At 41.6% G+C, this 16,748-nt stretch overlaps 1 protein-coding gene across 2 annotated transcripts in view; it reads right to left on the bottom strand.

The window, feature by feature from the left end:
- WWP2 (WW domain containing E3 ubiquitin protein ligase 2) overlaps positions 1–16,748 on the bottom strand; it is a 151,288-nt gene that overhangs the window by 27,130 nt on the left and 107,410 nt on the right. For both annotated transcript variants that reach the window (XM_078438935.1, XM_078438936.1), the window contains one exon: positions 6,095–6,184. In XM_078438935.1, the coding sequence (XP_078295061.1) occupies positions 6,095–6,184 (90 nt within the window). The remainder of the gene's footprint in view (positions 1–6,094; positions 6,185–16,748) is intronic.

Raw genomic sequence — 16,748 nt, 5'->3', positions numbered from 1 at the left:
TTTCCTCCCAAATTTTTGAGGATACGAATCACAACTTGGTTTTACATTCCACATTGTTTTCACCAAGCCCCCTTTCTGTCTGCTGGCCGCAGGCTGTTCTTTCATATTTAAAAGTGAGTCACTAAAACACTGAATGGACGCTCTGGGTATCCAGGTGGGGGAAAACTGACCAGTGGCTTCATTCAGCTGTTTCACTAGATGACCCACAAACATAATCTGTAGTTCTCTTCCCTTCGACTGATCCCTTTATCTAGCAAGAAAAACGTCCCAATGTTTAACTTGGGGACAGTGTCCTCACTCAATCCATTTTTTTCTGAGCTCATCCTTGCCTTCAGCTCTGGCTTTATCCTCCAGGCTGGCTGCATGTGCGCATGCGTGTGTGAGATAAACACGTGTGCACGCAGGCGTGCGGCACAGGGCTGGATGTCATGGTTGACAACCTGAGAGTCTAACGACTCCCTGCACCAATTTTTAACTTGACTTCAGCTTTTTAGTCTCATGTCATAGCACCTCCCCCTACCATGTCTGATTGCTGAGCTTTCCAGGGCTCCGTGGTGCTAACTGGCTGACTTCCTGGTGGGTACCCACACTGTAAGTTGGGGTTTCAGCTTTCTCAGCTCTGCCATTTATCTATCAGCAACCAAAGTTTTATTACCTTCTCCCATATGCTGCTTCTCCTCTTCCAATCCCTTATCATTATACTTCTTTATACTTTTATTGCCACTTAGGGGGTTTTCAGGAAGGAATGGAAATAAATACATGTTTAATCCACACGTTTAACTAAAAGTCTTCTGGACTGGTAAATTTCAAACTTCTTAACAGCATAACCCCACCCTTGATTGTGGGTGAAATCTCACCAAGAATCGCAATCTATAAAAACAGCACAGTGGTTGAGGCTCAGTCGGCCCTGCATTCTCTCATGTTCCAGCAGGCATGTCCACCAAACCCAACTGCCTTGCTAGACACTCTCTGGGCATCTCTGTTTCACGTAAACCTTCCACTCCAGCCAAACTGCCTCATTAATCATTCCTAACGATATCTTTTACTTTCACGCCTTTCCCCCAACCTGGATCAACTTCCTCTTGTCATTTAAGTCCAACTCCAGCCCCTCCTACAAGATCGCATCTGATCCCGCTCCCTCTGTGAGGCCTCCCCTACACCGTGGTCTATCGAAACCCCTCTCCCTGCTCACCTCTGGTCTAAACACGACCTAAGAGCAAATTCCTGCATCCATCCTTAGTTACCAGGGCCAATACTTTTTGTTCCTGGATAAAAAAATGACCATTCCTCATACAAGCGTCCCCTGGGTCTAACAGAAGGGGGGGGGCCAAGACAGGCTGAATCCTTTGACTCAATCTTACTCTGGAGTGACTGGGTCTGCTGAGACAACGGCTCCGCCTGTAGTTTCAAGTGTGCTCTCAGCATGATAATACTTCCTGGGGTGGAACTTCTCCCATTGTTAGCGATGAAAGCTTAAGCACTCTTATTCTGTCTGGGCTCCCAGTTATGGTGCAGAAGTACCTGCCAGGAGCTCAGAGGTACTGAGGTCTGAGATTAAAACTCTGTAAGAACTAATAGGCTACATGGGGTGTAGAGCTGAGCCACCGTCCAATAAAGCATTAAAAGTGTCCTGACAATAAGAAATCTGGATCTGTAATTACAATGCTTTCTGCTCTCCAGTGATGCTAGAGGCATCCCCAGCCCACCACACCTGGAGGGGCCGAGTACCTAGTCAGGTGTGGAGGAGCGGCCCAGCCCCTCAGGGAAATTAGGGGAGCTGCAGGTTCAAAGGCTTTCTCAGGGTACAATCTGTATCCAATTTGAAAAATGATCGAGGAAAGAAACGGAACCAGAGGGATTATTCTAGTACATTCTGGTCATGTGAGCCTGCACCTCTCAGAGGTGGTGGACCTGGTATCATTAGGCAAATGTAGATGGTACATGCAGGGAGACATTTTTATTCTAACGGTTACATATTGATTTTATGTGCATCAGAAAAATGTGTGTGTGCTATTTTGTTTACCTCAACCCCTTCCTCTGCTTTATTTTACCTCAAATTACATATCACCACCTGACACTGTATAAATTTATTAACTCATTAATTGTGTGTCTCACACTACCGTGAGATCAGGGGTTTTCTCCTTTGGTGTACTGATGTACTCCCAGGGCATAGTGCCTGGTATAGAGCAGGGCTCAATAAGTATTTGTTGACTGAAAAGAAAGAAAGAAAGGAAAGAAGAGAAAAGACGAAAAGGAAAGAAGGGAGGGAGGAAGGAAGAAAGGAAGAAAAAAAAGAAAAGAAAGAAAGCAAGAGAAAGAAAGCAAGCAAGCAAGCAAGAAATCTGGATCTGTTGTCCCACCTCAAAACTTAAAGAAGAAACAATTTTTGGCCATCCTTAGAAGACACCATTAAAATCTTAATTTAGATGCTATCCAAATGCTCATCAGGTCAAGGCCTACATAACTTATAGACCAGAGAGGATAAGAGGCAGCAACTAGCACATTTCTAGAGTTAATGCTGCTTTTAAGTATAAGTGTTGTCAACACACAAAGCACAAGTGTAAAACACATCCTGTTAAAAATCAATGATTATTTTGCAAGACAATTGGAGAAATTTGGCTGCTGACTCAGTATTTGATGACAGCATGAAAATACTGTTAACAGGGCAGAAAACATGAATAGACACTTCTCTAAAGAAGACATCCAGATGGCCAACAGGCACATGAAAAGATGTTCAACGTCGCTCCTTATCAGGGAAATACAAATCAAAACCACACTCAGATATCACCTCACGCCAGTCAGAGTGGCCAAAATGAACAAATCAGGAGACTATAGATGCTGGAGAGGATGTGGAGAAACGGGAACCCTCTTGCACTGTTGGTGGGAATGCAAATTGGTGCAGCCGCTCTGGAAAGCAGTGTGGAGGTTCCTCAGAAAATTAAAAATAGACCTACCCTATGACCCAGCAATAGCACTGCTAGGAATTTATCCAAGGGATACAGGAGTACTGATGCAGAGGGGCACTTGTACCCCAATGTTTATAGCAGGACTCTCAACAATAGCCAAATTATGGAAAGAGCCTAAATGTCCATCAACTGATGAATGGATAAAGAAATTGTGGTTTATATACACAATGGAATACTACGTGGCAATGAGAAAAAATGAAATGTGGCCTTTTGTAGCAACGTGGATGGAACTGGAGAGTGTGATGCTAAGTGAAATAAGCCATACAGAGAAAGACAGATACCATATGGTTTCACTCTTATGTGGATCCTGAGAAACGTAACAGAAACCCATGGGGGAGGGGAAGGAAAAAAAAAAAAAAAAAAAAAAGAGGTTAGAGTGGGAGAGAGCCAAAGCATAAGAGACTGTTAAAAACTGAGAACAAACTGAGGGTTGATGGGGGGTGGGAGGGAGGGGAGGGTGGGTAATGGGTATTGAGGAGGGCACCTTTTGGGATGAGCACTGGGTGTTATATGGAAACCAATTTGACAGTAAATTTCATATATTAAAAAAATAAATTAATTAATTAAAAAAAAAAATAAGCAAAAGATTTGAACCAGATACCTTACCAAAGACAACATAAATGTAGCAAATAGCAGATGAAAAGATGTTCAATGTTACACAATTTTGGTGAAATGCAAATTAAAATAATAAAACATTATATATCTATTAAAAAAAAAAAAAAAAAGAAAGAAAATACTGTTAACAGTACCAAAACCCATAAAATACCTAGGAATAAATCTAACCAAAGACGTGAAGAATCTATACACTGAAAACTATAGAAAGCTTATGAAAGAAATTGAAGAAGACGCAAAAAATGGAAAAAGATTCCATGCTCCTGGATAGGAAGAACAAATATTGTTACAATGTCAATACTACCCAAAGCAATCTACATATTCAATGAAATCCCTATCAAAATAACACCAGCATTCACCACAGAGTAGAACAAACAATCCTTCACAGGTCTCCTCCAGAGACCTTCTTTCTCTGCATCCTCGCCAACATCTGTTGTTGCCTGAGTTGTTAATGTTAGCCATTCTGACAGGTGTGAGATGGTATCTCAGTCTGGTTTTGAAGGGGCACATGCGCCCCAATGTTTATAGCAGCACTATCAACAATAGCCAAAGTATGGAAAGAGCCCAAATGTCCAGTGATGGATGCATGGATAAAGAAAATGTGGTGTATATATATATATATACACACATACATATACATACAATGAAGTATTACTCGGCAATCAAAAAGAATGAAATCTTGTCATTTGCAACTATGTGGATGGAACTGGAGGGTATTATGCTAAGCGAAATTAGTCAGTCAGAGAAAGACAAATATCATATGACTTCACTCATACGAGGACTTTAAGACACAGAACAGATGAACACAAGGGAAGGGAAGCAAAAATAATATAAAAACAGGGAGGGGGACAAAACAGAAGAGACTCATAAATATGGAGAACAAACAGAGGGTTACTGGAGGGGCTGTGGGAGGGGGGATGGGCTAAATGGGTAAGGGGCACTAAGGAATCTACTCCTGAAATCATTGCTGCACTATATGCTAACTAATTCGAATGTAAATTTAAAATAATAATAATAGTAATAATAATAATAATAATAATAATAATAATAATAATAAAGAAAAGAAAATACTGTTAACAATAGAGTGGTTTTGTTTTAAGTAAGAACATTTTTTAGAAATATATACCAAAATACGGATAAAGTTATATGATGATTACATAGGATTTTCTTCAAAACCTCATTTACAAAAACAGGTGGAGGCTGGATTTCAACCACAGGCCTATAGTTTGCCAACCCCTGGTATAGATGAAACAAGACTGACCATGACTTGAAGATTATTGAAGCCAAGTGTTGAGTATGTGGGGATTCTCTCTACTTAGTGCACATTGGAAGACTATTCATATGAATATGAAAATTTCCACAATTTCCAAAGTAAAAAGTGTGACTTTTTCCCAAGACGTCAATATTTAACTTTGGTTAAATGTATAAATAAATAATCTGAACTTAAAGTAGAAAACAGAATGAGGACTAATGATGACGGATTATAGTTTCATTTCCAAAAGGGTAAGGAACAAAAGGAAAACACAAGCATTCTACCGGAAAATCGAAACTAAAAACAGCCTATCCGTGGAAATTTGCAGGACCAGAAGGTGAGGTGGTATTTGCCTGGCATGTGTATGACCAGTGAACCAGAGTACAAGGGTTTTTCCTAATACTCCCCACCTCTGGCATCCTCTCCCTCTACAAGCTTGATGGGGAGGTGTTCATATTTTATGCTGGAGCCCTTCATGACTGCCTTACTGGGAGGTGATTCTCTCCTTTGAGCAGAATACATTCTCTTTTGAAAGCTCTGTGGACCAAAAGGCACATGTGGAAAGAACTTTCTGTCCCTGGCAAGCAGGGAACCAAACCCCTTCTCCTTGAACTTGGACAGTCTTCCCTCACTTGGAAGCCTCACTTATCCTCTGGTTTTAGAGAACTTAGCTGTGTTCTCACAAAGCCCAGCTCAAGGAGAAGCACCCTTCAGGGGCCATTCGGGTATATGGTGCTTTGAAATGCATCAACACCCTTTGTATCTTGGCTTCCTCGTGCCTTTTCTCCTCAGAAATGCTCTAAAAATCCTAAGATGTCCTAAGAAATGAGAGGAGAATTAAGTAATTAGGAAAAGCAATCAAGTGACCAGGAATAAATATCCCTGTACTTTGCTACCTCTGCAGAAAATGACTGAGAACCTGGCCCTGATGGGATATCTCTGTAGGTGAAATAACTGAGGGCATCAAGGCATCAATGGCCCAGGAGGCAGGATTCCTAGCCCTCCTCCCTCCAGGACCCAACAGCCATGGCACATAATAAAGCCCATAATACAGCCCACTGCCAACACAATGAATGTGGGCAGAAGGGAAATAAAGAGAAGAAATAGTGTAGAAGGAGAAGACAATGGGAGGCGGATAAAAGAGAGGGCAAGGAGCAGAGGGTAGGGGAAACTAAGGACAGTGATGGCAGTGAATGGTGGAGAAGCCATTCGGTGACTCCGGGTGCCGGTTCTAGAGTCTCAGGGCTTGCCAGCCTTGCCTTACCCTGGAGGAAGAGGCCGCTCCCAGGTGGTGGTCTTGGTATTATGGTCAACATAATAGACACGCCCATTAGGCAGCTCTCGTTGTTCCCATCTGCAAAACAAAGTCAAGGGAAGCATGAGATACACACTTAAAAGGCGTAAGCCCTTGTGTGAAAAGGAGTCCTTCATTACTGCTGTGATGACTGATGAGAGGACAAAGACGACATGCGAGCTCAGCCCAGGGGTCAAACCTGCTTCATACTATCACTGCCGCGGCAGCCAGGAGCACTTCTTGAGTCCAATACCTCCCCTCTATGAAGTCAATGGGCTAGGATGTGCCACAGATCACCCTAGCTTCCCCTAAATGACCCATACGAGTCTCTACCTATGGACTTTTCTAAAAGTGTGACGTGGTCATTTCAGGATCAAAGACCCCTTTAGGAATGTGATAAAAGCCAAGGACACTTTCTTTCCAAAGTGTACTTACCAACGAAAATTTGTATGCAATTTCTGGGCTTCACAGACGTCACCTAAAGTTTACCTTCAGCCTTTTCAGTCTACACTGCGTTTTAAAGTCACAAATCATATGACTATCCCTGTTCTCCTAACATCACAGATATTCATGACCGCATTTCTTTTTAAAATACAAGATTCATTTACAGAGGATCTTTAACAGAGATCCGGGTGAATGAAGAAACAGCATACTGTTATTTATGGACTGCTCTCCTCTTGTTATTTACTGATTTCTCTTCTCATGAGTCTGTGTGTAAGGTAACATGAGATATGGGGTGCCAAAAGTGGCCATTCTGTGCTAGTGGAAGAATAACAAGGCAGTAGATGATCCAAAGAGATAATCTACAAGCAAAATCACTACAGAATACAGCCAAGGGCCACCCACCCAACTCCTGCTATTCCCATACTCAATGCAGTCTGACAATAGCTCCCCTTTACCCAGGATATGGTAATCCATATATGAAGGATACAAAATTTTATATTTATAAAATGGCCACCACTTCATAAAGGATGTTAGTGGTCCCATGAGCCTTTATGTTTTACAATGATTTCATCTGCTTCTACTTGTGGGTACTGCCTAAGAGAAGGTGACCTTTTCCAGGAAGCTAGTACAGTCAGTTCTGCTGAAATGCTTGTTTTGAAAACATAAATCTATCCCAATGTGACTGATACACGAGGGAACAATGTGAACATGTGAATTTTGTGTTTGCTTAAGCATGGCTTTTCCTTTTAGAAACACTAAATGCACACAGATGACGTCCCCCAGCTGAACCCAGTCACGTAGGAACACACGAAGCCCATATGCATCTACAGCTGCCTCAGTTTACTACATGCTGTATGCCATATTCATCCACATCTGGCCTTACAACTCCCGTCTGATTTCAGATGATCCTCCTTGCAACCACTTTATGACAACACTCACAAGCTCAAACACTTCTGACACCTGCTTCCACAAGTAAACTCTAGATCTTTTCATGGAAACACACACTCATTGTAGTGTTATGCACCTCAACCATTTAACATGTGAAAAACTGTGCTACCATCATTATTAGCTTCCTATTTTTTGTGTGTGCCTCTGACACATTTTTGAATGTTATGCCCCTAACCCATTTTTTCCTGTAAACCCTGTGGTTTTCATGGCATGATTTTTTTTGCACAGCATGATGATTTTTAGGAATACATACATAATAGCAGAGCTGACTGAATACTGAAATAATGTCCCAATTTCTATTACTAAAGGCCTGGTGCATCTATTCCAATGGATGTTAGCTTTATTTAATACCATTTCTCATTTAAACTAAATGTCTGGGGGCACCTGGGTGGTTCGGTCAGTTGAGGGTCTGACTTTGGCTCAGGTCATGATCTCACTGTTTTAAGTTCGAGCCCCGCATCGGGCTCTCTGTTGTCAGCACAGAGCCCGCTTCAGATTCTCTGTCCTCCTCTCTCTCTGCCCCTCCCCCATCTCGTGCTCTCTCAAAATAAATAAACTTCAAAAATTTTTAAAAAATAGTAAAATGCCTGATCAGCAGACTGCACTGACCGACACCTCAGATGCTAGCTAGGTCAGATAAAGATATATGTGAGGTTTTTATGGCAAGGAAAGGAAGGGGGTCATCATTACCCACTGATCATCTATAATGAGCTACGGGCTCATGTTTTACCTCATGAAGTCCTTGCCTCCATCCTTTAAGGTCGGAAGTGCCATCACCATGGACGAAACAGAGGATCAGAGAAGCTAAGTAACTTTTATGTGTCATTCCAACTCAGCTCTGACTTCCTAGCCATTGAGTCTTACCACATCATGCTGAAAGGAAGAAATGAGGAAAAAGAAGGTCGACTAGAATTTATAGGGAACCTACTACCCAGAAAACAAGGTGCCAGGTGCCTTCTCAATCCCCATCTCAAAGTAAACAGCTTTCCCCAGCACTGGAGTCCAGGTAGGGGGTCCTGGAGAATCAAGACAACTGGAGGGTAACTACAAAGGTCCACCATGTTCATCTCTAGGCTCCGTTTTAATCAGAAGCTTCTGCTTAGACGTGATCTACCAGAAGAGACTGCACATTTTGCACCACTGGGAGGGTTAGCCCTGGGAGCAGTGAGGTCCAATGGTTCGAGTCCCACCTCTCAAAAGGGATCAGCCAGTGGCTTGAGGATCAGAGTGCTACCAACAACCATTAACACGTGCTCGAGAACATCTTCTCTTCTGGGTATTCTTGCTCAATGTTCTGGTCACAATGGATATGGGTGACTTGGTCCAGGTGCCCTGATTCCCCCCGCTGCAAAAAGATCTTTACACTTCATTATTTTATTAAAAGGGCAAACAATTCTGCCAAAAGTGACCAGATAAAAATGTACCCTGGGTAAAGTTAAAGATCTTCTCCCTCTAGATGCCCTTCTGAATTAAAGACAAAAGAGTAACAAATATTACCAGCTCGAGAGGCTGTTGTCCCACGCACGGAAAACCTTTCTTGTAGGGATCTTGCAGAGAAAAAAAAAAAGCAAGGCTAACATACTATGGCTTCACACCAGATCCTCAAACTCCTCCCGTCTGCTCAGTAATAGAGTAGCAAATCTGATACCTCCTTTATTCGTCTGAATTTGGAAATGAGGAGTCTTGAGAAAGATACTTGGCTTACGAGTGAGTACTGAAATATGGGAGCTCCTCAAGGAAATGGCAGCAAACCACTCTTTCATAACATCTGCTCCCAGTAAGCCTTAAGTAGCTGGTAACTCCTCAGCATCCTCTAAGAAGTTAGCTAAGTCCTTCCCTTCCTTGGCAATTTCTGGCACAAAACACCAACAAAATGAGTCTGGCTCACTGTGCAGTCACTATTTGGAAACCTATCCATAATATGTGGGTGAGGCCGCACATTTTAAAAAGACAAAATATTTGTTGTAGCAATTGCAGATGAAAGGTGCCAAAACACATTTTTCTTTATTCCAAAAATTGTGTTACAACTTTCATAAGTAGTCTCTACTTTTATAATTCATTTTAGACAAAGAGAAAACTTTGGTTATATTATACTTTGGCTCATCTTTTAATTTGAAGATGGGATAATACTTAAAATTCCATGAAGTAGGGGCGCCTGGGTGGCTCAGTCGGTTGGGCTTCCGACTTCGGCTCAGGTCATGATCTCACGGTCTGTGAGTTCGAGCCCCGCGTCGGCCTCTGTGCTGACAGCTCGGAGCCCGGAGCCTGCGTCAGATTCTGTGTCTCCCTCTCTCTCTGACCCTCCCCCGTTCATGCTCTGTCTCTCTCTGGCTCAAAAACAAATAAACATTAAAAAAAAAATTCCATGAAGTAAATGTCTTTAATTGACACAGGGGTATTCCCACACGCTGGCAGAAAATCAGTGCAAAGACCTCCTCGCTTATATTCAAGAGGTACAGCAGCTCTTTCCAAGCCCAGATAAGATCTGTCCATCCCATCTTTGATCCCACCTGATCCTAGAAATGAAAGACTCTCTTTCAAGGGCTGTTATTGTCCAGCAAATTTCAATGTTCTTGTATGAACCCTCTCAACTGGCTTCACTGGAAAAATAGTTACCAGAGGAACAAGACCTTTCTTGCATTGCCTTTTTTGATATCTACATTTTTCCTTTTGAAATTGGACTCCTGCTCAGATTAAATGTCCATATGGGTCCTCCCTGATCCATGACCTGGCCTAACTGCTTTTCTTAGAGAACTCACAACTCCTCCCTTACCTGCATGGCTCCTCAGAATTCACACAAATCTCTTCCCTTCATTCACTGCAGCACAGTCGGTCAATTCTGTCCACAATCAAAAGAACCTCCCAATTCTCAGTTCTCCTCGGTAACTGCTGACCCACATAGATTAAGCCTTCCCACTGTCTTGGTTCGGTCTCCCCAGGCCAAGAAAGTGATACTGGCAGCGACCTTTCATTGGCACGTCCCTGTCAGGGGTGAGGTTTCTGTCCCTTATAAGCATCTTCCTCACACTGAGATAAAAAGGCTTTTCAATCCAACTACCCATGGGTCTCAATACTGCATCCTGGTCACATGGCCATATCCTCTCCCACTGAATAGCTTCCTTTGATGTTCTCAGAAACAGTGTTCAAAGCATCAAGCTTGATTCAGGTCCCTTCCCAACACATTGCTCCTTGGCCTTCAACGAGAAACATTCAGTTCAACCATGGACTACACAGAGTCTTTGTATTTGAAGGCACTTGAAAAGTAGCCTCCAATTGCAATTAATTTTAGGTAATTTTTTTACCCTATGCTACCTTTGCTCCTATGCCTTTTATTCAGTTATCTTCCATGCCCATGCCCCAATCACACCCCTCACCGTCATTAAAAGGGTAAAAATCCCATCGTGAGGATGACACCCTATCCGTTCTCTCCTGTGTTATCTGAAAGAAACTGTCTGGTCCCCTAAACGTAGTCACTACACTCCTGTGGAAGGTTTCCTAAAAGGTCTTCAGAAAATTCTCGATTATTCTGCCATTCAGCCAACCCTGATCAACATACCTACTGGGCAGACTTCCCTGATGTGTGGACAGAATCACATTTTCACCAACAGTAGGATTAAGATGGAAAGGGCTAACAGCTACAGGAGTAGTTCAGATTAGTGTCAGAGACATTCTCTTTAAAAGGCCCTTACAGGGGCGCCTGGGTGGCTCAGCTGGTTAAGCCGCCCGACTTCAGCTCAGGTCTCGATCTTGCAGTCCTTGAGTTTGAGACCTGCGTCGGGCTCTGTGCTGACAGCTCAGAGCCGGGAGTCTGCTTTGGATTCTGTGTCTCCCTCTCTCTGCCCTTCCCCTGCTCGTACTCTGTCTCTCTCTCTCTCTCCCTCTCTCTCTTTCAAAAATAAATAAACATTAAAAAAAATAAAAAATAAAAAAAATAAGAGGCCCTTACAGATTTACCTACCAATGTGCTCAAAAATTCAATCTTAGTAAAAGTATTACTAATTTTTATTATTTATTAATTTGCTGCCTTTGACTAATAGAGTCAGTGGGCAATAGTAAAGTTGATCTCACTCAAAATACACAATGTTAGAAAACAAAGTCAAGCCAGAACTCTACACACCCCGCAAAATAAAGATGCCCTGCTGGTTACATAGACAAAAACTAAACTGCAAAAAAAGACACTGAAAGTACCCAAGTATTCTTTCTTCTTTTAAATTTTTTTTTAATGTTCATTTATTTTTGAGAGAGAAAGACAGAGACAGAGAGCAAGTGGGGAAGGGGCAGAGAGAGGGAGACACAAAATCGGAAGCAGGCTCCAGGCTCTGAGCTGTTAGCACAGAGCCCGACGCACGGCTTGAACTCATGACCTGTGAGATCATGACCTGAGCCAAAGTCGCATGCTGAACCTACTGGGCCACCCAGGCCTCTCATAAAAGTATTCAAGTATTCTTAAAGCTGCCTATGTGGCAGTTCAACTCCCCACAGGCAAAAACCTCATGGGATTTACAGCTTCTTATTTTATGCTCTTCTGATAAAGGACTCTGAACCAAATCTGATTCCCTAACCTTTAGCCACTTCCTGGGTGAACCGTAAGATTTATTTCCTCTGTTAGGGACATTTTCAGACTTTTATGAGGCAGAAATCTGGTGCAATGGAACAAATTTCCCATTCACTGTTTTCACTGCTTCAGTAGATCCTTTGTAAACTGGGTAGGAAATGTGTTAAACTCGGTCTTCCCCCAAGAAACCTTCTTGAGATACTGGGCTTTCCGTTCAATCTAAGCACACTAACCCCTTCTTTAAAACTACCAACAACCAGTACTTTATGCCCTGTAAGCAGAGAATGGCACAGTTGAGCCTCAATCAAGGCTTCTGAATTAAGTCCTTTTTTTCCTTCTTCTTCAACCTTCTAATTTCTTTGCATTGGAAAAGTTTCCAAGGCTCCTCAATGAAAGATGGAAACATTAAAATGTATGGTTTTACTGAGAGCAAGGGAATTCCTGGAGATGGTATGCATGTAAAAAAAAAAAAAAAGTTTAACATGTTCGTTGACAAATAATTTTGCAAATAAATTTGGCAAGGCAGAGAAAAACAGTCACCCTTTAAAACATAGTTGGTGGGAGCAAAAATGGGTATACTCTTTCAAAAGGGCAATTTGGCAACTTGGTCGAAAACTTTTCCTCTGTGGATATCCTTTAACTCAGCGGCTGTGCTGCTAGGATGGATGCTGAGGAAGTAAGTATGTGTCAAAGATTTAACTATAAGCGCATCTGTCACAGTACGTGACATGTTCTACGAAAAATGGAAACAACCTCAATGCCTCTAAATGGAGGATTAGTAAAATAAATTATGTTATTTCTATAATAAGTATTCACTTATCGAAAATAACATTATATGGGACGCCTGGGTGGCTCAGTCGGTTGAGCATCTGACTCTTGATTTCAGCTCAGGTCATGATCGGTTCATGGGTCCGAGCCCTGCATCGGGCTCTGCGCTGGCAATGTGGATTCTTTCTCTCTCTCCCTCTCTCTGCCCCTCCCCTCCTCGCGTGCGCTCTCTCTCTCTCTCAAAATAAATAATTATTTTTAAAAAAATTTTTAAGAAAATAACATTATAGATGATATTAACTTGTCCAGATATTTATAATATGTTGCAATATATAACATAACATGATATATGTAATATAATATAGTATAATATAATTATATAATACATTGCAAGCTAAAATAACAGGCATAATACAAATTTTTGTTTAAAAACATATAAATATGCTATTTTTCATTAAACCTAAAATGCCATCAATTATATGATTTAACATATCACTGAGAAAGAAAAGAATACCGCCAATTAAGCTTGTATATTACATTTTGATTTTAAAGTTTAAATGTGAGATAACAAGCATATCAAAATCAACAAAATGTAGAGGGTGTGTGAAAATTTTTGCGACGTCAGTGTAGGGAAGAATTTTAGACAAGACCCAAATGGTACATGAAGATTAACAAACTTGGCCACTTTAAATTTTGAACTCCCGTACAATGAAAGATAACGTTAAAAAGTGAAAAGACAAGCCACAGACTGGAAGAAAATATCTGCAATGTATGTAATTGAAAAGGAAGGAGTCCCCAGCTTATATTAAGAAACCTTACAGATTAAAGAGAAAAAGACAAACGGTTAAATAGAAGAATGAACAAAAATGTATGAACAGGCAACTCACGAAGAAGGAAATCAAAGAACCAAATAAAAACATGTGAGAAGAGGTTCAATGTCAGTGGTAATCAAGGACATTCAAATTAAAACCACAAAGAGATACACCACTCACAGACATTAAGCTGGCCAAAATGAAAAAAACAAAAAAAATCTCACAATTTTAAGTTTTAGCAGGAATGCTTAGTATGTATGCTCGTGGGATTGTGAGAATCGGTGAGCAATTTGATAGTATCTACTAAAATTGAAGATCTTCAATCCCTACAGTGACATTCCAGGTCCAGCATATGCCTTAAAAGAACAGACACACAGACAAAAAGACATGCACAGAAAAACTTCATTGTAGCGTTGTTTTTAATTGTGAAGAGATAATAATATAAAATATGAAAACATTTATTTATTGTTATATCATTAAATTTACAAATGGAAGATATAAATTACATATAAAATATTCTAAATATGTTTGTTAAAATAATATAGATGTGTAAATATATGTTTACATAAATTTTTATATTTTATATTTATATATCAGATATAGGGTAAGTATAAATAAATGTGAATTATAAATAAAACGCTATCTATTCATACTATAGAATACCTTGTAGCACTTTCAATGAATGTACCAAGTTCCACCTTATCTCTGTATACAGGGAAGGGAATCGGGAAGAGGCTCACGGAGACTTTCTAGCGTATTTGTAATTTCTTCATCAAGAGGTTAAAAAAGGGAAGTCTGGGGGCACCTGGGTGGCTCAGTCGGTTAAGCGGCCGACTTCAGCTCAGGTCATGATCTCGCGGTCCGTGAGTTCGAGCCCCGCGTCGGGCTCTGTGCTGACAGCTCAGAGCCTGGAGCCTGTTTCAGATTCTGTGTCTCCCTCTCTCTGACCCTCCCCCGTTCATGCTCTGTCTCTCTCTGTCTCAAAAATAAATAAATGTTAAAAAAAAATAAAAAAATAAAAAAAAAAAAAAAAGGGAAGTCTGTAGTAAATATAGCATAATGCTAAAATGTGATACAGCTGGGTGGTGATAGGTATTTCTTACATTACACTCCATTCTTATCTGCATGCTTAAAGTATTTTATGATAAAAAAATAAATTTTAAAAGCACAAGCTGTAAGACGATCAGATTTTGGTAGGCATGTTTTTATGTGTATGTGTCTGTATATGTGGTCCTGGGCACATTGCTTAAAAGGTCTCCCATTCTGCAAATGAGGATAAAAGCAGCTACCACACAGAGCGTTGTGAAAACTGCCCCAAATAATCCATGGGCAAAACTTAGCAGCCCCTACACACCGTAAACGCCGAACACATGTTAGCTATTACTAATGGTCAGGAAAAAACACACACAGTCTGCAAAGCACCAATGCTTAAATCTGGGTGTTTGTTTGTTATTGTTGTTCTTCTTTCTTCTCCGTTTTCTTTTTCTACTTAGAATCTTTTTTAATTTTAAATGCTACTGAGAATGTGAAATCATTTACCTAGTCATTCACAAACACTTCTCACTCCGTCTCCCTAGAAGCCAGGTCCTGTGCTAGGAGCTGGGGATACAAAGATGGACGTAACGCTCTCTGCTCTTGTGGAACTCTCCAGAAAGTGTAGTAAAAATGGATATTCATAATTACACATGAAGAGATACACATAATAGTGTGAGAACATCTCACGGGCCAGCCTTGGACAACAGAAGAGTCTTAGGAAGTAAGGTTTCCTTCTGAGATGATGAGGAGGAAGCCAGAAGCAGGCACTATTCAGCATTACCTAAGCATGTAATAATCCTTGCACAGCCAAGAACTAAACCATATTCAGCAAAAAAGGCACCGAGTCTCCCAGTATAATCCTTTAATCTGGTGCTACTCAAAGCATAGTCCGCGGCCCAAACTGTTACTGTTTAGCAAAAAAAAGTGCAGAAGTTTCCAAGCATTTAGAAACTTTTGTACCAATCTGGCATTGCCACAACATCTAAATTTATGTGATTGGTGGATAAGTAGAGAACAAAAGTATAAGGATTCTTAACGGACTGAAAATAAGAAAATAAAACAAAAAAGGCAGGGGTGGGGGGGACTGGTTCCACACAGTGTAAGAAATACTGTTTTAAAACTCCTTGGGTAAGGATCTTTGGCGAGTGCCAAAAATGAGTTTGGAATGAAATGCAATGGCAGCGGCTGGTTTATAACTTAGCAGAGAAGCTCCAAATTCCGACGTCTCTTAAAGCTCTCTACAAACAAAACGTCCGAGAGCTCTTAGCAGATTATCATCCTTGACGGTGTCTGAAGGAGCACCTGGAGAAAAGGGCCTCTGGGTCTCCATAACCGGGTGTGGAGGCAGGGGAGATGGCAAACCCAAAAGATCTAGAAAACACCCCTCCTCAATTAATTCTACTTTGAGGCAGGAAACAGACAGGCCAGCCAATGACTGCGGGAGAAAAAGGACGGTGTGAAATGGCAGTGCTGAGGTAAGTCGGCAGTCCAAACACAACGGCCTCCCTTATGTAAGAAACCACAGCAGAGTGCAGGCCGCCAGAGGAAAATAATGTGCCTCTGTGCGCGAGGGACTGAGCGAGCTGCAGAGCCCAGGACGCACTTAGAGTTTATCTAAGCCATGTACGCACGCTCTGTTAATGAGCGTTTGGTTCCCAAAGTGGGCTCGGTGCTGATAAAAAACAGATGCAGGGCCAGCTGATCAAAGTGGCCTCACTCCCCACCGCCCACTGCCTGGACCACTATCTCACCATGTCTCCTGAGCCTTCCTGGCACCCCCTTCTTTGATGCACATTTGCAACCTGAAAATGCCACACCCTTCCAGTTGGCTTCTTTCATGCTAATTAAATTTCAAAGCACAGAAAGCTGGAGGGTTTGGACGCAGAGAGAGAGAAATGGGACGAGGGGTGCCCTGTTTGTGGGCTTCCACAGCCCAGCCTCCAGGAGCCTTCAGTCCTTAAAACATGCAGACGTGTGTAACCTCTTCAAGACCAGAGTCGCAACTATCGCAGAAAGGCAACACAGCAACCAGGAAGATGGGCCCTTGGGATCCGCAAGTGAA

This window comes from Panthera onca, chromosome E2, assembly GCF_046562875.1.
Source record: "Panthera onca isolate mPanOnc1 chromosome E2, mPanOnc1 haplotype 2, whole genome shotgun sequence".
Classification (NCBI taxonomy): Eukaryota; Metazoa; Chordata; class Mammalia; order Carnivora; family Felidae; genus Panthera; species Panthera onca.
The sequence above is the reverse complement of the archived record's forward strand: the minus strand, read 5'-3'. Positions and strand labels throughout refer to the sequence as shown.